This window comes from Impatiens glandulifera, chromosome 5 (assembly GCF_907164915.1).
Source record: "Impatiens glandulifera chromosome 5, dImpGla2.1, whole genome shotgun sequence".
Classification (NCBI taxonomy): Eukaryota; Viridiplantae; Streptophyta; class Magnoliopsida; order Ericales; family Balsaminaceae; genus Impatiens; species Impatiens glandulifera.
In genome coordinates, this window is record NC_061866.1 from 41902799 (window position 1) to 41925121 (window position 22323).

Here is a 22323-nt window from a genome sequence, read left to right on the forward strand (position 1 = left end):
TATTTCCCTGAATTGATATAATAATAAGATCATGTACTATGAAAATTGAATTCTTGATCCAAATATCTTTAGGATTTAATATGTTAAAATGTTATTATGATATAATATAAGACTTTTTAAATTTGTTTGAGTAGTTTGTTTGATCATTAATATGTTATTATTTTTGACTATAATAGAAATAATTCAAATAAAAAAATTTCTAATTGTTTGATTTAATAATAAAGAGGAATAAATTTTATATTAATTTCTCAGTTACAATTTAGTTTTGAAATTCTAAATTAATGCAATATAAAATTTATAATTAGACGTTAATTTAATTTTACAAATAAGAAAGTTAATAATCCCTTAATTTTCTATATTTTGTGTAGCCTATTTATAAAGTATCTATATATAATTGATGCCTAATTTGAAAATGTCCGGATTGTCAGGTTGAGAGATGTGGTTAATTTGAATATATATATACGTGAGAGTAAATGGATACTTGGGTCGGATTACGATTAGACCCGCGCATAAACTTAAAACGGTCAAAAAAATAAAATAATAAATGCTTTATGTATGTTTCAAATTTACAACCCTTTAACTGACTATGATAATAAGACGTTATATTTTAAATACAACACCAAATTTGATAAACACGGGACATTCTTAATAGAAAGTTCAACTTTTTAACTAACTAATATATATATAATGTTGCTTAATTTCATAGTATCTGAATTGTCGGGTCGAGAGTTGTTGTTAATTTGAATATATATGTGAGAGTAAATGGATACTTGAGTCGGATTGTGGGTTGACCTGCCCATAAACTTAAAACGGTTAAAATTAAAATTAAAAATTCTATATGTATGTTTCGAACTTGTAACCTAACAAAATAAGTACAACCCTTTAACCAAGTGTGATTGAGATGTGGTTTGCCGATGTATAATAGCCGGTAACAATTGAAAACAGTTAAAAAATATGAATCAAATATTTGATTGACCAAAGTGTGAGGTCACAATGCTAAATATCAAAAAATATGAACCAAATATTTGATTGACCAAAGAGAAAGTGTAAGGTCACGAAATTAAAGGTTCATTAGGAAAAAATATGTTATGAGATATGTGAGAACATGTATTGTTTTACCGAAGTGAATGGAATGAGAGTTTCTATTTATTATTTCAATACATTATTCGTGTGAATCGCACATGAATCTTCCTAGTTTTGTTAGTAAACAAATTTGTTGGTTTTGTAATTTTAAATTCTAACAAGTGGTATTAAATCCAAAGCATCTCAAACACGAATGAATCAAGTTATGAGCTTGAAGTGAGGAATTGAGCATTAAGTTTGATTGACCAGATCTGTGAGATCAAAGAAAATAAGAGAATAATGGTGGTTGAAAGAGTTGAGGTCACTACAATGAGAATCTCTAGTTTTGACGGTTTCCGCAACGATCACTGGAGCGAGTTAATTGAAAACTGACTTCGCTCCAAGGGTCGGTGAGATTTAGTAAAAATGGGATTTGAGGCGCTCAGTGATCCATTAATTAGTGGATCCAAAACTAATTTAACGGGATGAATATGAAAGATTGTAAGGTGAAAAACTATTTGTATCAAGCATTCAATCGAGTACCATTTGAATAAATATTGAATAAAAGTATCTCCAAAATCATCTGAGACTCTTTAAAGAGCAAGTATGGAGGTAATGAGAAGGTAAAAAGATCACATATGAATACTATACGTAGAGAATTCTAAATACTTGAGATGAAAAATAGAGATACGATAAATACTATTTTGCTAGAGTTGTAGCAGTAGCCAATAAGATAAGAAGTAATGGTGAAATGTTGGGAGACTCTACATTAGTAGAAATGATCTTGAGATGATACATACATATAAAATGTATCTTCACCAATGGTGGAAATACCTAACCTATGTATCTAGGGATTGAATAGAAAGTGGTTAAAGAAAAATGATTTTTTTCTTCCTAACACCTGCCTTCGTCTTGATTTGTTTCCCTCTCTTTGTCTTGTTCTTGTCTCTGGAATTTACAATCTCACAGATTACATAAATTTTCGAGAATATCATTATCATGAAAAATGGTACATACATATGGAATGTATCTTCATAAATTTTGGAAATACATAATCATATGTATCTAGAAAGTGAAGAGAAAGTAGTTGAAAAACATAGTTTTTCTTCCTAACATCTGCCTTCGTCTTAATTCGCCTCTGTCTCCCTATCTTCTTCATTTTCAAAATTAAATATCGATCGAAAATAGAGGACACTAATTACGATCTTCATCGTCTACGTTCTCAAAATAAGATACTAATCGAAATACGAGAAGACCCAAGACGAACTTCCATCGTCCACTTCTTCAAAATCAAATATATATCGAAACTGAGAACACTCAAGACAAACATTCATCGTCTACTTTCTCAAAATAAGATATTGATCGAAGACGAGAAAACTCAAGATGAACTTCCATCGTCTACTTTTTCAAAATCAGATATCTGTCAAAAATGAGGACACTCTAGACGAACATCCATCAACTACTTCCTCAAAGTTAAATATTGATCGAAAGCCGAGAAGACTCAAGACGGACTACCATCATCTACTTTTTCAAAATCAGATATCTTTTGAACACCGAAGACACCCTAAACGAACATCCTCCATTTACTTCCTCAAACTTAGATACTAATCGTAAGCAAGAAGATCCAAGTCAAACTTTCACCATCTACTTAATAAAAAAATAATTAGGTATTTAGCGAAATCTCTTTACTCAAGCTCAAGATCTAGAAAAACATTTTTCACCCATCCTTACTTGAACTTTGCACACTTAACTAGTTTGAACCGCATACTTCTCCTTGAACAAATTAACTTGCAATCTACTAGTTTTTAAATAATGTTAAAACAACTAGCAATTCAAGAATATTCTTTCAAGATTCACTAATTGTCTTCAATTGTTTTTACCATGTTTCATAGTTTATTCAAAAGAAATCGTGAATGTCCTTTCATTTGAATTAATTGAGCGTCTCATCTAGCCTTTTTTTTCATAACTAGGAATCACATTCAAGCTCTCATTCATCTTCTCGCATTACATGACAATTTAATGATCTCATTCACCTTTGATTTGACCGAGCCTCTCATCTAGCCCCCTGACTAGAAATGTCATTCAAGGTCTCAATCATTTTCTTAATAAGATGACAAATCAATCATCTCATTAACCTTAACTATGATCCACAATGCATGGACAATTAAGATTGAATAAAAGAAATCATCACATTTGAATTGACCGAGCCTCCCATCTAGCATTTTTTATAACTAGGAATCTCACTCAAGGTCTTATTCATCTTCTCATATTGAAAGATAATGCAATAATTTTTTCTTGGTTCGTTTGAGAGTTGCTTCATGATGTCTCCAACTAAACTTATAAGTGTCTTTCATTAGTCTTCTTCTTAGTCTTTTATTCATATTGAGTGTTAACTAGCAATATGCGAAACCTTAATTACCCACCAACTCAATGCAATCTTGTAATTTGGCCCGAAGGATTGCCTTGTCAACATGTTGACAATGTCATCATCGGTAAACATCTTTTTATAAGACTTGTTGTGTACCATTTTTCCTCCATCCATGGCCAAGGATAACTCTTTACCAAGGTCATCCTCCTCCCCAATATTAGAAGAAATCTCAATGGTCACATGACAATTCTCCCTTGGTAGTGTGCATTTTTGATGACATGTATCCACCTTGAGTTGTGATTTCTCTTGAATCATTACTTGTATCTTCATTGTGTGTGCTCCAGTTTTTTCAAACTTTACATTTCGACTTAACATAACATTATCTCCAACTTATTCTAATCAAACTTTATACCTTTGGACATTCTTTGAAAATCCAATAAAGAAAAATTTATTTGTCTTTGGATTTAACTTCTCTTGCATTACCATGAGTTAAAGTTCTTGTATTAAGAACTCATTTCTTACTCAATTCTTACAAGCCTTTGAGACCAGGCCTCAGATGCTAGAAGATTGATGTATATTGAGTCAAAGAGAGGGATTTGAAGCCTCGCAAAAGCGGAGATAATAACTGAACATACTTGTGAATTACCTTATAGAGATTACACATCATTATTATTTACTAATTCCATTACAACTAAAGTACATTGCTCACCAGCAATGTTCCATCTCTTGCCTTCCAAACATAACATTTTCTATTATGCTTCTTTAGAAGTCATTTCTAAAGTGTCCTTCCTTTTAACACTGGAAGCACTTCACATTTTCTTCAATCTTCAACATATACTTTAAACTCTTACTGCTCTGCATTCTTTCTCGTGATGTTATTTATGTCTTCTCCATTGTCTTCCTGTCTACAATCTGTCATCTTGTTTTGTTCCTTGGAAATGAAGTAGTTCGTACTTCTTCCACCTCAAAATTGGTAATCATTCATACCAATAAGAATTACAACTTGGATATCTTTTGAATACCTCTCTAGAACTTGTCAATAATTCTCGAAGGATCATCCAATCTCTTCAGCTTTCTCTCCTCTCGAACAACCTCGCTCTGATACCACTTGTTAGGATACCAGGAGATGAAGTATTCCTTAATGCAAGAACAATAACAACATTGACCAATTAAGGAAACGAAAGAAATCAAATTAAAAATGCAAACACAAGATTTATAGTGGTTTGACCAAATGATGCTGTAACATTCACTTTTGAAGCACAAAAGAGACTCTCAACTTTATTATCAAGATTGTTATAGTAGTATTATAATGATTATATTATAATGAAAGCTTACACAAAACTCACAAGGAAGCAATGCTCTTAAGGAAAAGACTTGACTTTTTGAGGTGTCCGACTACAATTTTAAATAAGCATTAATTAGTTCAATATCAATATTTTGTTCAAATTTCTCAAAGAGCTTCCAAAATATTTTTACAATATTTTCTAATTGTATTTCCATAACAAAAGATATAATTTCTTTTTATGATAATTTTATTTCCTAATATAAAGATTATAGGAAGATATAGTTTTCTTTTATATTAAATATACATTTTCCTTGTACTAAGATTATGTAGTATGAATATACATATTTGTGATATTGTAAATCTATTCTCAACACCACACTCTAGTCTCCAATATTGAGTTAGTGTTTGTTTGTGCGTGTTTGTAGATGGAAGATAAACCTAACATGTCTCTTATATTTTCTACTTGTGATCATTTCATGAATGCGATGCCCAGTTGCTAGTGAATGAGGGTGATGAAAAGTAAAAAAAAAATATTTAAAATATTAATAATTGATCTTTAAAAAATAAAATGGATAAGATGACAACGTGATATAAAATACTCGTTACTATTTCATAAATAGCTAATACACTACTATTATTATTTTTCAACAGCGACATTAATATGATATCATAGATAAATTGTGTCGCTATTTCCTCCTATTTTATTATTGTTATCATATTTTAACTCATTTAATATATTTGTAGTAAGTGTAAAAGTAATTCCTAATATCATGAAATATCCCTAGTTCAATTGTCCCTTATAACTTTTTTTAATTAAAGTTGAGGTTAAAGTTGAGGTCATATATTCCTAACTTATATATATATATATATATATATATATATATATATATATATATATATATATATATATATATATATATATATATATATATAATTTACACATTTTATATGTTTAGACCCAATGTATTCAATATGCCAGCACATTTTTTGGAATATGAATATTCAACCCAAAGTGAAATAAGTTATTCAAATTAATTATTGGTGTTAGGTTTGAATTTTAAGTTAATTTGTATTATTTTCACCAATAAGTGTAATTTTGTAACATATTTTAAATTAATAATATAATTAAATAAAATGATTTAATCCTTATTATAATAAAATATCACTGTATAAAATTGATATTGATTACCTAATTATTAACATTATATAATGTGTTCATAGAATAATTATAATTAAATTAAATTAAATATTTTTATGTAATAAATATTTTAGTGGTTATAAATATCAAATTAGTTGTATTCATTATGAAATATTAGATAGTAGTTAAACTATAAATGTTATACATTAATATTTTGAGTGCTTTACCAAATTGAAAATAGTGAAAAATAAATAAATAAATGATATACTTCTAGCTAAATATATTTTTTCTTAAAATTTAATGATATTAATACTGTTAAAGTGTCTCAATATACCAGCACAATATTTTGAATGAAATTCCAAAAATACATTGTGAAGAAGTATTTGTTTGGGGTTGTAGTTCTAAAATGGAACCCTAGCTATATTTGGGTAGGTTTCAAGTTCTACATTGATGACAATTGGATATTACACATACTATTTAGAAATACATTATTTTTTATATGTTTTCTATAAATTTCAATTTATATCTTATTTTTTTATATATAAAAAAATAAAAGATAATTGAGGATGTAACTATTATATTCAGAGATTACATAAAGTAAATAATAAAGGGAAAATCTAAATAAAAAAGATCTCATTAGTAAAAGCTCGCATACATAGAAAAAGAATGCAAATATTCATACCTTAATTCAAAGGTAATAAAATTATTGGGAGAAATAAATCAAAACCCCAATGTTGGGACACTAACACACCACAAACATAGAGTTATCACTCAATACACATTTTAAAAAATTCATAGCATTATTTGAGAACTCTTCAATGTAATAAAATCACATATGTTTTACTTTATTTATTTCTTCATATTTCCCTTATTTTTATTTCATAAAACATATGTTTACCATGATACACAATCTCATATCATTGTATATAAGAACCAAAAATAATAATGGGACTTCTCACTTTGTTTGTGCTACCAATCCATGACAAAGAAGCCGAAACCGCTGCCACATGATTCATTATTCCCTCAACAATCAATGTAAATGACTTAACTTCTCCGACTTTAGTGAAAGAAAGTGTGCTCGGTACAACTCGTATTGTGAATGTAGGCGGAGTAAGAATCTTGGCGATGTATGTAGATCTTAATGATCCAACATTGGTAACTCTCCTATTAACGGAGACATTAAAAGGAGTATTTGACGGAACGATGGGAAAGGAAAATGAAGGCATGTTAAGATTTAAAGAAGTTTTACTCCCATAATGAGTGCAAGCTATTTTGTCACCCGTAATAAGGCTCAACTGTTTGTTGGTGTAGTTTTGGCCACACAAGAACTGCACATAGTCAGCTAGATTTGCATCATACACAAGGCCAGGATTAATGGCACCTACAGGGTTTATTAGGCCTGCTCCATAACCAAATTCTAGTGACTGAGTTGTCCTTGCACTCATCTCGGAGGCTGTAAAAGAATTGTTTAGGTTCAAATGTGAAACAATTTGATAATGCTTCTAAAAAGATTAAAACATGTTCTAATAAATAAATGAGTTAGGAAATGTCATTATACCAGTGGTTATAAGTGCAGATTTTATAGCAGCCGGAGACCATGATGGATGGAAGGATTTGACATAAGCGGCTGCAGCAGAAGCATGTGGGCATGACATTGACGTACCTGATAGGATGTTATATGACACCCTTCTCGAATCAAGAATGAAGGAGAATTGTTATGTGTCCATGCTGCCAAGATTCTAACACCAGGCGCAGACAAATCTGGCTACAATCATTGAAAACAATTGTATAATTTCTTTGAAATATTGTTTTAATAATATTTTTATATAAATAAATAATTATAACTTAATTGAGCAATATTAGGGTTCATCTTTAACAATATGACAGTACAAGAGGAATAACTATACAACCTTAAGAATTTGAGGTGTTATACGATTTGGTCCCCTCGATGAGAAGGATACAGTATATGGTGCAAACTGATCAAATGTTTCATGACTTTTAAATATGATTGCAGTTGGAATACTCCTGTTTTAAAAAATAAATAAATGAAGGAAATTATAATATGTTTTAATGAACATCTAGTGAAGTATTATCATAAATACCTTGGTCTGACCAAATATCTCATGAGTTCGAATGACTCCCTGTTTCCAACAAAAAGTGCCGGGAGAGCAAATGTCCTATAATCGACAGCGATATCATTGCCTCGTATCACCATACCAGTTGCACCAGCAGTTAAGGCTGCGTCCCCTACATTGTATTCATCACAAATGACAATCTTACCTTTTACAAGTCTAGCATCTAGTGACTTTGTGTCTAGGCAAAGTCTGCATTTGATGAGATTTAATTTGTTAATTAATTACTGAAATAATTAGTTTCTTAATAAAATAACTATTGAAATTAAGAAAGTTAAACTATTTCTTTCACAATCTTAGATTTCAAAAACAATAAAAAAATGAAACATCATGAAACTTCATTGAGGATATTTGGAAACTAGTATTTTATCAATATTATGCATTTGAAATTGTGATTACAAAACTCATTTTACTATTATTTAGTTCAGTAATTATAAGATTCATTTTTAAAACTAATTAATTAAAATTCAGTAATTACTTATCATACAAGTTTTATTGTTAAAAAATATTATGAGATTATACAAGTTTATAATTAACTTTGTAAAAATGAATCTGTATGAGCAAAATAACAGCAAGCAAGCAAACCAAGTAATTTTTTCTATTTATTTGCATTTGAAATTGTAATTACAAATTAAAGCTTGGAGATGTCAAATATTGAATGTTTGTCAATTAAATAGAGAAAACTAATTCACTGTAAATATTTAATTATTTTGATTGCCTCTTAATCAAAGATATAAATTTATTTGAGGTTTTATAAAGAGAATTTTTTTTATTAGATGACGCCCTATCAATTTCAGATTTAATACCTGAATAGAGATTGTGAACCATTATAAATTAAGTTTTTTTATGATTTCAACTAGAGCCATATTAAAATAATCATTTCACCTTTTTAAGAAATAATATTACAATAACAATTTTGCTTAGTTCTTCTAAACAAAATTAAGATTAAAAGAGGAAACATTAGTTGTAAAACATCAATTTAAGAATTATATTAACTTAAAAAAATGTTTTTGTAAAATAAAATTACCCTCTCAGTTTTCAATATGTTATTTCAGAGTTTTATAAGGCAAAGTCCAATATAACCACTCAAATATCAATAGTGAAAATCATAATTTTCATAAAAAAAAAATGTAATATTAATATTAAACAAAAAAACAAAGAATTATAACTTGTTAATAGTATACCAATAATAATAATACCTAAAATGTTTTATCACTATCGAGTAATTAGATTTAAACCATACTAAATTGAGAAATATTAAGTAAAAAAACTATGTAGTTTGTTTTAAATTAGTTTTAAACTATTTTAATGTTTATAAAAATAATATTAAAAATAATTAAAACAGTTATATTAATTTGATTATATTATTTAACCAAAATTTAAATCGATTATAAAATAAATATTCGATCATATAATAAACTGATTGATTGGATATAGCAAACCATTCAATTGGAAATTGGTTTTTGTATTTATTCTTCCAAAATGGTTTACAGTTTAAAGGCATTAATATGCTATAATAGTTTTTCCGAGGGTTACTCATTTGATAATCAGTTTTTTCAGATGATTTTGTGTCTTTGTTTTTATTTTCACGTTTTGTGTCTTTTTTTCTACAATCTCACCAAATTAGACTAAAATCTATTAAATTAGACTTTTATATTTTCTTTATTTATATAGTTAGCTTTCATTCATTTAAAACCTAATTAATTTAACTTCTCAGGTTTCCTTAATATAATTCTCTTAAACTATATAATTTTAAGTATATATAAATTTTCTACTTAAATTTGTATTCTTATCACTTTTTAGAATTCGTATATTTATTTTATTTTAATAAGGATATCCGTGAATCATTTCGATTAATATTGTTACCCGTAATAATATATAATACATATAATCTTTATAACCCACACAAAAATAAAATCCTGGATTCGCCTTTAGTGATAATATCTAGGTAAACATTTTTAGAGAATAAATTAACAGTCATGCATGATAACTAAGTAAATACCTCGATGTATTACGAGAAACCATCTCTCTTATATTTGGAACATCACCGGCATACACCAAAGTGGAGAAATTAGTCTCATCAAACGCATTCAATGTAGTTCCCTGCATTCGAGAGATAAATTAATGAAATCAATAATACAAAATAAAATAAAAAAATCTTGTATCCATGTTGTGCATGCAATTGTGTGCCTAAGTAAAAAAATAAGAAATGATAATGAAATACTATACCACAAATGTCTGGGCATTACCCAACTTCAAATAGGTGACTATCTTTCGATCAGTGGAACTTGCTGCGACGGTAAGAACCCATGGAGAAATATTCTCGACAGTTCCATGTTCAGGACCACCGTTTCCCGCAGAACATATCGTCATAATTCCTTTTCTCATTGCTTGAAAACTCCCAACAGTTATCGAATCCTTCAAATAGTTTGCATTAATACCTGTTCCCATTGAAATTGATATTATGTCAACCCTATCTTTGATGGCATCCTCAAATGCGTCAATGATGTCGATGTCATCAGAACCATCAGTCCAAACTACTTTATATACCGCAATCCTCGAAGAAGGGACTCCTCCTCGTGCTGTACCTTGTCCAAGACCATAAAAGTTCGCCGAACTAACAAGATTTCTGGCAATGATTGAAGCTACATGAGTTCCATGACCAATGGTATCTCTTGGAGAAATAATATCCTCTTGGGAGAATTTGCCATTTCTTCTGTAGTACCTTGCTCCAATTATTTTGCTGCATTAATTGAGATATATAATAATATCATCTTGTACTATAAAATTTGAATTATTTAATATTTTAAAATGTTATAAATGATAATATAAGATTGTTTTAAATTTGTTTGAGTAGTTTGTTTGATAATTCAAATAAAACAAGTCCTTACTTGTTACATTTGAAATTCCGTAGCCCATGACACGATCCCTTCCATTTGCTCGGTGGCGATCTCATTCCAACATCACTAAAGCTATCTAATTCTGGCCAAATTCCAGAATCTATTACTCCAACAATGATGTTGCTCTCAACCTTTTTCACTCTGCTAACCGTTTGAGGAAATTTCAAAAAGTCCCATGATTTTGTAGTGTGCATATGATTTTTTCTATTTGGAAACACTGATACAACTTCTTCCATCGCTGATCATTAAATTAATTGATTAATAAAATGTTCTTAACATGATTTAATTTGTTATAAAGTTAATTAATTATTTTTTAACTAATTAATTATCTTACCAGAAATCCGGTGAACCTCATCATTGGTCAATAGGGCAACAAAACCATTGAAAATACTTTTGTAACTGTGAATAAGTGATGTCGAAGAGTTTCTACAGAAGAAAACAAAAATGAAATAAACAGCTTAGTCACAAAAGTGATGTGATTTGTATTAATAACAAACGAAGAATATTTAAAAAAACAGTTATTAGTAATATTACATGTGAAGAGCTTTTTCTAGAAATCTTGAATGCAATATAGGTGTAGGGATGCCTGCAGATGGATTCAAGTCTCCCATGTACACTATATACTCCTGTATTAACATAATAACTAGTTTATTTTATACATGTACAAATTGTTGATAAAAGATGTGAATGATTATTTAAATCTACTTTATTTGTGAATCATGAATGAGGTCTAGATATGTGTAGTATTTCAATACCTAGATTGCATCTAGCCCATCTACATAAAAGTAAAAACTATAACATTGTTCTAAATTGTTTGTTAACATTACCACAAATACATATTTAACCTTAATATTTTACTATTTTGTATATTAGAATATCAATTGTAACACATAGTATATGTTTCCCCCTTAAAGATTGCTAAAGTTTGAAATATTGGAGATGTATTAAAAATTCTCTAAAGGAGAACAAAACCGAGGCCAACTTTGAGCGTTTTTAATGACAATTGAACATGCATGTGATCTTAGAATGATGTCTTAGTTTATTTCTATATGAACTATTTAAATTTTTTATTACAAACTTCACTACAAACAATGCCTAATAAAAATATAGATCAAGAATATATTAAAAGTTGAATAAAAAAATAGAAATGTGTGCCTGTCGATCTTGCCCATTTACACAGGCGAAAGTAAGAAACATAGCATAAAATGTACATAATTGAAGAAAACTTAAAACATCTAAATGTGTTTTAGCTTGCATCATCTTAGGTGATTTTAATTTCTTGCTGTACTTAAGATTTGAAGAGAGGTTCTTATTGAGAGCCCTTTTATAGATTTTAAAAACAATGACTACACTAATAACTATTTGACATTTTCAAATTAATATTGACTTCTTTGGTAATTGTTTTATGTATTTTTTTTGGTTTTTAACTTTATTAGACTTGCACGTTAATAAAATTGGAAACTTTTAAAAAACTGAACCATTCAAATTTATAATTAGTGCTCGATTTGAAGGTAATTCAAATGAAATTACTATCACTTTTGTAATATTGCGAGTATATTCTATTTACAAAGTTTTTTCAGAAAAAAAATACTCCATTATGTAATCTAAAAGTACGTGCCTACATGTTTTCTAAATTCCTCTTCTTCTTTTTTTTCTTTTTTTTTTCATTACACCTTTTATTTTAACTATGTTAATTTAACCTATCTTCATATTGTAAGATAGGTAGTTAGTATGACTCAAACTCATAATCTTTCCTTAAATTTAAAGCATATTCGAGGTGAGAATCAAATTCACAAATTATGATTTCTTAGCACTAACTCTTACCTATTACTTTTTGTTACTTGTATTATCTTTGTTTGATTCTATCTATACAGGGGTGAGTTGATTCTATCTAAATTAAGGGTGGATCTATGCGGTATGCCATAATATTTTATTTATATCTTATACTGTATTAAAAAATTTGGTATACTACAAATATTTTGGTATACCGAAATCTGTGTAGGATACAAGTAACATATTTGTCGTATCGAATATTAATAGTATACCATGATTTCGATATGGTATCGATACTATATCGTTATACCAAAAAAATACATTTATTTAAAAAAAATCAGTATACACTTGTGTTTCAGATTCGTAAAATAAAATATCTAAGGATGACATATATATATATTGAATAATATTATAGTATAATTATATTTTAATTTGGTTTTTAAAAATTATGTTTGTATAATTGAATTAACTTAAAATTTATTTGGAGAATAAAATAAATTTGTCAAGGTTAAAGTGATAGAATAAATAACTTGAAAGTTGAGTCTCAAATATGTTCAAAGAAAAAATTAAATTTACTGAGATTGGTTGTTTAAATAAAAGTAAAATTTCAATTATTTATAATTACATTAGTAATTTATTACTTGTAAATATTATTTTGGTATACACTAATATACCAAAATTTTGAAAAGTATCGATACTATACTTATTAGATACCATACTTGTCAGGTATACTAATTTCAAATCCCTATTCTAAACCATTATTAATTTCTTATTAGCTCAATTAAGAAAAACAATAAGTAGATCATGCACCAAGATTTTATAAAAAAACAAATATTTTTATAAATACTTAATAACTCCTAAAATTTGTAATAAATGATAATTTAAATTATAAAAATTATAAATTAAATTAAAAAAATTATTGTAATTATTATATATCAAAGATCGATGTGATTAATGAACTTTTATTTATTTTTATATATATATATATATATATATATATATATATATATATATATATATATATATATGGTTATTTTCCTACGTTGTTGTGTCAACACATAATTAATAAAATTTTAAAGGATAAATATATGCGGTAAATTTCAATTTAAGATAAAATTTAAGTGTAGGTTAGTTACATTATAATTTTTTTTTGAAAAAAGAATTAACGTTATTTCATTAAAAATTTCTAAAAAGGAAAAAAATCACGGGTTTTACGAGATCATTCTAGACAGGCCTAGAACGATTTTGAGTTTGTAACAATTTCTGAATAAATTCTAAAAAGCTAAAAAAGTAAACATATTATCTCATTATAATGCATTCAATACTAGTGATTTCTGTAAAAGGTAGATTCCAATTTCTGCATATATTTCAATTCTGTTTCGTGCTTGAAATTCTCCTCCATGTTCCCGCGAGGGCGCCACAAATCAGAGACGATTTCTCTCCATAGCTCTTCAACGCTTTTGCGGGTTCTGCCATAAACTCTCGCATTTTGTTCCTATCATATGTTGTAGACCACTGCTCCAAAGCCACATTTGAATATGTTTGTTGCTAATTTGTTTCCTTTGGATTTGAGTGCTATCTCCTTGAGTTCTTTCCATTCTTTCAGGAAATTGATCAGCTCCAGACTCTTTGCAAAACAATCCCAAAGCTCCATAGCGATACTATAACTTCTAAACAGGTGATCAGTGGTTTCCTCATTTCCGTTCCATAGTAGACAATTCACGTTTGGGATGCTAATTATATACTTACTGATGCGATCTCGAGTGTTGAATCTTTCCTAGAAGGCGAGCCATAGGATGAACTGGTGTCATGGAATGATCTTGGTTGACCATACAAGAGGAGATCCTCAAATAAGTCTTCTTAAAAATTCTAAAACCAAAATACTCAAAAACAAAATATGAAAACTGTGAGTAATACTAAATAAATATAAAGTTTGTAAATATTTGCATGGTTCTTCACCCAACTAAGGTAACGATGATCGAAAGCGTGAGTTTGAGATTATAGAAGAAAAAATAATTGTAATATTGTGAAATGTAATCAAACACATAAAACTAACAAAAATCTATTAATAATTTGAAATCTTCATACCTGATACATAATAGCAATGATAACCAAATGGAAAAGGAAAACGAGTAATCATAAATTTTACCGGTTTAGTAATATAGTCAAGATTCACGGATGTGAATCAATGAGTTCGTTGCAAAAAAAACCTCTTAATCATTGTCATATATTCTCACTCCCTTATAAATTATGATTTAGTACAAACCTTAGATGGGAAGAAAACAACCTCTTTGTATTATATAATTTTAAATCTGCGGACCAATAATAATCTATTTTAGTTCGAGCTATTTTATAAACAAACTAGAGAGGAAGACCAAACAATTAAAAATGAATAGAATTGATAGAAAATTCCTTCAATAATCAATTTCTCAATTTTGTAACAAAAATTTATCCTAAATAAAAATTTATATAACTTAGACACTAAATCATATTTAACCAAATAGTTATAAAATGTATTATAATAAAGAACAATATGATGCTTAGATTTTAAATCAATGTTAATCAAATGTTTTTAAAAGCATCATAAATCAAAAGCAATACCATGCTTAGACCTATAAAAGGGTGAAGCAAGGATTTAAAATTTAACAGGGCTAAACTTTTTTCATAAAATATACTTGAGATAGATTAATAATAATATCAAGCAAAAAAACAAAATATGTTTATTAGAAATTTCTCTATGAAAAATACACCAATTCCATTTAGCGACGGAAAAATTATCAACGAAGATATTTTTTCGTCATTATTGTTATTTACATACCACATATTTTAGAGCCCGGTAGGCTTGTACATAGATCCGTCTTTGGACTCATTAAATCATTTCTAATCAAATATATATTTTTAAAGTATCTTAAGTCAATGATCATATCATAAAAAATATTAGAGTTATGATTTTTAAAATTAAAATATTAGACGATATCTTATTTCAGAAAAATAGAAGAAAAAAAACAAAGTAATAAAATGTAACTACTGAATTTTATTTAAGAAAATACAAACTATAGTAGTTTCAACAAAAATTTCTTAAAATATCAATCTAAATTACTTTTAGACAAAAAAAAAATTGTAAAAAAAAAGTAATTACATGAACATCCAACTAAATTAATTTCTTAATTAACTTTAAAATTGAGTACATTGAAAAATATCATAAAAGTATTAGAATTTAAAAATATCCAAATGTGGCCTTAGTCAAATATTTGTTTAAAAAATATCACAAAAGTATTAAAAATTCATTTTCTAACCTTTCAGGATTATGTGAAAATGGATTGGAAAATAATTTTGAAAATTGAAAATTGGAACCAAACACGCCTTAGGACCTAAGTCCTAGGGCTTGGGTCCGTTTTACCGATCTGGGACCGAATGGGCTCGGTCTAGACTGAGGGTGGTCTGGATTGGAGCTCAGGATACTTGGTCAGAGGACTTGAGGGTTCAGCCCTATGATTCGGAATGTTCGGTCCTGAACTAAGATTGTTCGGTCCTAGGTTTGAGAGTCTCGGTCCCATATCTAGATTTCTCGGTCGTGGGACCTAGAAGTCTCGGTCCCAGGCCAGAACTCTCAGTCCTAGGTGAGAATCCTTGATCGAATTTCTCGTTCTTTTCTTAAGAACACCGGTCCTAGGGCTCAGTCCTAATTCAAGAACACCCGTCCTCGGTCATATAGGACTCGGTCCAAGACGACCGAGTGTTCTTCATTTGGTATGAAGATTACAGGTTTGTATCTTTTGATACAGATCATGAAAACATGATCCGTAAGTATCTAACAAGTCATATCGATGTAGGGATCATAGTCCCTAATCTTAAACTCGATCAATTGAGTTCTAAAATAATCGATTTCTCAACCAGATATCTAGGGCAAGATTTCAGAACTTTTTATTTAGGCCATCTTATGGCCTAATTCTTGTTCCAACAACTTTCAAAGGAGGTTCATAGTCGAACATAACCAAAACAAGAACACTAATCAAACTCTGTAAAAACTTTTAAAAATGAAATTCAAACTTTTATTTCAAAAATTTCAGTTCGATCAAACATGATCAGGATGTATGTAATATGATTTGAAAATTATTCTAACATGTTCACAAACATGTTAGGAAACTATTTGAATCAAAATTCAATCATAAAAGCTCAAGATCATGAAATTCAAATTAAATTTAGTTTTTTTATTGAAGTTGAATTGATGAAATCTCATTTGACAGAAAGCTTAGAAATCATCTTGAGATTGATTTCAACTAAAGAAAGCACAAAATTGAGCCCTAAATAAAATCAACCCGATCGAACTTGGAAAAATCCAATTTTGAATCCTAACTTGAATTATAGTAGGTCTGAAAGCTTACTACTGATTAGACAACACTCCAATGATCTTAAGGAAGCTTTCCCAAGCCCTAGATTGAAGTCGAGATCGCCGGAAAATTTTATTCAAAAAGACAGTCGCCGGAGTTCTCAAGAATTCTTTAAGTAGGCAATGATTTGTGGTTTCTAGTCCATGGATTGGAAGAAGAACACCTAGGAATTATTTATTCCTGAGCTTGGTCGGTTTTATAGTCGAATTCATCTTCGATTTTGCTTATGAAATCCTTCTTCTTCTTTTTTATTTATCCTCGGCAGCCTAGTTCTAGAGTAGGTTTTGACTTCTGATCCTATGAGAATGTAAGAAAAGGGAGAGACGTGCATGTTGGTGAAAGAATGAAGGAATAAGGTTGAGTAAAAGTGGAGATAGGGCTTCTGGAAGATTGTCGGCGTCGGGCGCGTTCATCTGGCCTTGCAAAGAAGAGGAATAAAACGACGTTGTTTTGTTTAAATAAAATTCGTTGTTGCGTTCCGTTGGCATTCCATTGGTCATTGGAGTGTCTAGGTTAACGGGGTTAGCGTCTCGTTAGCTAATCTCATGTTGACCCGGGCGCGTGCTTCCTTTCTACAACCAAATGCGTGACTTCTTCCTCATCCAGCGTTGATTCAATGATGGATACGAATCCCGCTGCAGCCAACTTCCTTATTTTCGGCCACACTGGATAATTAGTTTTTTATTTTTAACGTAAAGGTTATTTGAAATCAAATTTTTAACCATGTATTGTGCTTTTCTTCACGATATTAATACACAAAATTATTTTTAACAACATTATAAAAATAATGTTTATTAATTTTTTTTTTAGTATTTTGAGGTATTTATTTAATTGTTTTAAACCATAAATTATACTTAATATTATTTAAAATAATAATTAAATTATTTTAACCTATTTTTAGGTTTAGTTGGGCTAAAATAAATATAATATTTTAATCTCAAATTATTTATGATTTTTATTTAATTTTTCTAATTAGGATTTAACTATAACACTAACTAATCCTAATTTAATTTTAACTTCTCCTTTATATTATTTTGAATTAAAAAAATTCAAAATATTATTTAAATTATTTAATATTATTATAAATTGGGGTATGTCAAATTTTCATGTTTACCGTTATATATTAATATTTTTAGTACTTTACCAAATTAAAAATAGTTTAAATTAAAAATAGTTTAAAATAAATAAATGATGTATTTCTAGATAAAAGGATTTTTTTTTCTTAACATTAAATGATATTAGTACTCTTAAAGCGTCTCAATTCATATCAACACAATATTTTGAATGAAATTCCAAAAATACATCATTATTGTAAAGAATTATTTGTTTGGGGTTGTAGTTCTAGAATGGAACCCTAGCTATATTTAGGTATGTTTTAAGTTCTACATTGATGACAATAGGATACACATACTATTTAGAAATACATTATTTGTTTATATGTTTTTTTAACCCCGGAAAATTTCTTCTGTAGCTTAGCGTGGCAATACAAGGGATCTAGGGTGTCTTGAGATTCGATACGTTTTAACATGGGTTTGCGTGTCAGACATATTTTTAAAATATTTTGTTTTTAAAGATTTTGATAGTACTTGGCTGCTTTTAAATTAAATATATTTAAAATAATTAATTTTATTCAAATTTTAATAATTTAGTGATTTGTTATAATCAAATGATAATTTGATTGAAATCCAGTTTAAGTTAATCAAACATAATTAATTTAATAAAAGATTATTTATTTGAAAACTGAGTCTCCAAATGATTTTAGAATAATAAGTAAAATGTACGTGTATAAACGTACTTTATAATGGAGTTTCCATAAGGGTTCGTTATTTGGTTACGCTCTGGAAATAACTTTCGCGCTATGTCCTCTACGCCAGTTGAAAAGAGTTTTATTTTTTTAAAGTGGCTATTGAAATATTTATTTATAACATTTATTTACTTTAATTAGTATTTTCGGGGTTCTGCGATTGCGTTATATAAGATTGAGTACAAGACCTCTTGGGATTATTTGAAAATGGATTGAGGTTCCAAATTACAAAACTAATTTTGAATTTTGAAAAGTTAAACCAAATAGGCCTTAGAATCGGAGTTCTAGGTTTTGGGTCCATTTTTACCGGTCTGTGATCGGATGTGGTCTAGATCAGAACTCGGGATACTTGGTTAGAGGACTGGAGGGTTTGACCATGGGATTAGGGAGGCTCGGTTCTGAAATCAAATTGTTCAGTCCTATGTCTGGGAGTCTTGGTCCCAAATTTAGATTTCTCGGTCGTGGGACCTGGGAGTCTCAGTTCCACGTCAGATCTCTCGGTCTCTTGGTCGGATTTCTTGATCCTTTATCAAAAACATCAGTCCTAGGAATCGGTCCTAACTCAAGAACACCGTCCTTGGTCTCGGTCCTAGGTCAATTTTCTTGGTCATTGGTCTCAATAAGGACCGAGCATACTCGTTCATACATCTTATTCCTCGGTCCTATTGGACTCGGTCCAAGAGGACCGAGTGTTCTTCATTTGGTTTGAAAATTGAATATTTGTATCTTTTGATATAGATCATGAAAACATGATCCGTAAGTTTCTAACAATTCATATGGATGTAGGGATCGTAATCCATAATCCTAAACCCGATCAATCGAGCTCTATGATGATAGATTTCTCAACCTAACTTTTAAGGAAAGATTTGAGAACTTTTGATTTAGTCCATCTCATGGCCTAACACTTGTTCCAACAACTTTCAAATGAGGTTTATAATGTATATATTAGACATAATTTATATAACTCTAAATATAATATCATTTATAAAATTTTGTTTCATTATTCTAGTTTATTACAATGAATTAATTTATTTAATCTAATAGATTCAAAACTAGAGGTTTCAGGATGACCCAGGCCACTATGCCACAAGGATGACGACAAAGAAAGAAAAACAGAAGACGACACCTTACTCCTAGTTGTGACCGGATATAGATCCCCTGACTGTCACATCTCATTAGGCGTGTCCCCATCTGAAAATTCTTAACTGAAAACCCAAAGGATCAAACTCAACAGACACATAATTATCCGTAATGAATTTATGAACATAAACTAGATTTTTAACAATAGTAGGAGCTTGGAGAATAATATTCAAGGTAAGTTTAGGATTCAAAAAAGAAATAGTGGTATACCCAATACCTGAAACTGGAATCATATTACCATCACCTACAAGAATATTATATTTAATGCTTGAATTGAAATAAGACGAGTGAGAAATGTCATGTGAGAAGTCGCACTAATATCCATGTACCTTGTCGGATCAGGAGACGTAATACCAAGGGTATACATGGTCACTTCAATGTCCGTCGTAGTTAGTGGAGACTGAGCCATGAATGCTTGCAGACGCAGGCCAAGGAGACTTGACTGTTGTTGTGGCGTCGATGGACGAGCCCTTTGGTTTAGTGATTCCTCATTTTCTCATTATGTCTATTGTTTGAAGAAATCATTGTATGGTTTGTGACGTCGGTGCCGAACCAGAGGCCACCCGCTTTACCAAGCCATATTCTTCTAAAATCAACATGTATCGTGCTTGGTAGAATTGAGGTAAAGGATCACTATGTCGGAGTAATATCGTCGCCCCGTTGTACACCTCCTCTAGGACCGTGACCAACTACAATACAAGGCGGTCTTTCGAGACCGGGCTACCGACGTCGTGCAACTGATCGACCAAGACTTTGAGACGTTGACAATAAGTTGAGACCTTGGGAAAATCCACCATGATGGTGGTGGAAAACTATTACTCGAGGGAAACCGCACGAGAATGGCGGTTATCTTGAAAAATCTCACGTAGCCGTGTCTAGGCTTCTCACCTGTAGAGTCCGGTTCCAAGATCTTATGAAGGAGATCTTGTGAGGTTGTGGTATAGATCCACTAAAGGACAGTGGCATCAAGAGTTAGCCACATATATTTTTCTTCATCCGTCGTTAGCGGCGGTAGAACAAGGACTGGCGGGATGATGTGATGAATGACCCGATGAGAACGGGCGTGGATCTTGAACAACCTCACCCATGTCGTGTATTGAACGTTTTCCAACTTAAGAAAATAGAGACGTGATTCTCAATTTTGGAAACGACAAGGGCTAGGTGAAATCCTTGTTTGTTACTCTTCATCGGAAATGAAAAATGATTGAAGAGATGATGAACATAAGATGAAATATTAGGATACGATGTAAAAAATTGATTGAAGAGAAGATAGTAGAAAATGGACCGTTAACCTAGGGCGCGACGGAAAAGTGAAGAGAAAAAAAACTAGGCTCATATTAGAATAAAGAAAGAAAATTGTATTGAATGATATTATATTTAGAGTTACATGAGTTATGTCTAATATATAAACATTACATTAGACTTATAAAGAAATTAATATAATATAATATTAATATTATCATAATTTATCCTATTGTGATAACATCTCATAAATATATTATAAGACTAAAAAAAAATATTATTTGAGAACTCATCAATATAATAAAATCATCTATTTTATTTCATAAAACATATGTTTACCATGATTCAAAATCCCATATCATTGTCCTTCATATGTATTCAGTATCAAAAATAATAATGGGACTTCTCACTGTGTTTGTGTCACCTATCATGAAAAAAAAGCTGAAACCACTTTCAATGGATTCATTATTCCCTCAACAATCAATGTAAATGACTGAGTTTGTCCGACAATAGTGAAAGAAAGTCTGCTCGGAAACACTCTATTGTGAATGTAAGTAGATCTTAACGATCCCACATTGGTAACTCTTCAACTCAAGGAGACATTAAATGAGTATTTGGCTGATCAATTGGGATGGAAAACGTAGGTATGTTAAGATTTACAGAAGTTTTTTTTTTCAACAATATTTGGGACACTAACACACCACAAACATAGACTGATCACTCAAAATACAAATTCTCAAAAAAAAAAAAAACATTATTCAAGAACTCTTCAATGTAAAAAAATCACATATGTTATATAATTTATTTTTTTTCTTCATATTTCCTTTATTTTTATTTCATAAAACATATGTTTACCATGATTCACAATCTCATATCATTGTAAATAAGAACCAAAAATAATAATGGGACTTCTCACTTCGTTTGTGCTACTCATCCATGACAAAGAAGCCGAAACCGCTGTCACACGATCCATTATTCCCTCAACAATCAATGTAAATGACTTAATTTCTCCAACGTTAGTGAAAGAAAGTGTGCTCGGTACAACTCGTATTGTGAATGTAGGCGGAGTAAGAATCTTGGCGATGTAT

At 29.7% G+C, this 22323-nt stretch overlaps 1 protein-coding gene across 1 annotated transcript; it reads right to left on the bottom strand.

The window, feature by feature from the left end:
* Positions 1 to 4456: 4456 nt before the first annotated feature.
* Positions 4457 to 11496, bottom strand: LOC124939385 (cucumisin-like). The gene is made up of 9 exons (XM_047479864.1): positions 11420 to 11496; positions 11220 to 11311; positions 10877 to 11123; positions 10215 to 10728; positions 9988 to 10088; positions 7956 to 8177; positions 7412 to 7539; positions 6813 to 7306; positions 4457 to 4567 (listed from the first exon to the last, which is right to left on the bottom strand). The coding sequence occupies exons 1-9, from the start codon at positions 11494 to 11496 to the stop codon at positions 4457 to 4459; spliced, it is 1986 nt and encodes a 661-aa protein (XP_047335820.1).
* Between the last annotated feature and the right edge of the window lie 10827 nt (positions 11497 to 22323).

What these genes read in the sequence shown, in the direction of transcription:
- LOC124939385 (XM_047479864.1), bottom strand. Translation starts at nt 11,496, where the DNA reads ATGGGAGACTTGAATCCATCTGCAGGCATCCCTACACCTATATTGCAT. An exon ending in CGGAATTTCAAATGTAACAA is followed by an intron (nt 10,729 to 10,876) that starts GTAAGGACTTGT and finishes CAATTAATGCAG; the next exon opens with CAAAATAATTGGAGCAAGGT. An exon ending in AGATATTTGGTCAGACCAAG is followed by an intron (nt 7,540 to 7,955) that starts GTATTTATGATA and finishes TGATTCGAGAAG; the next exon opens with GGTGTCATATAACATCCTAT.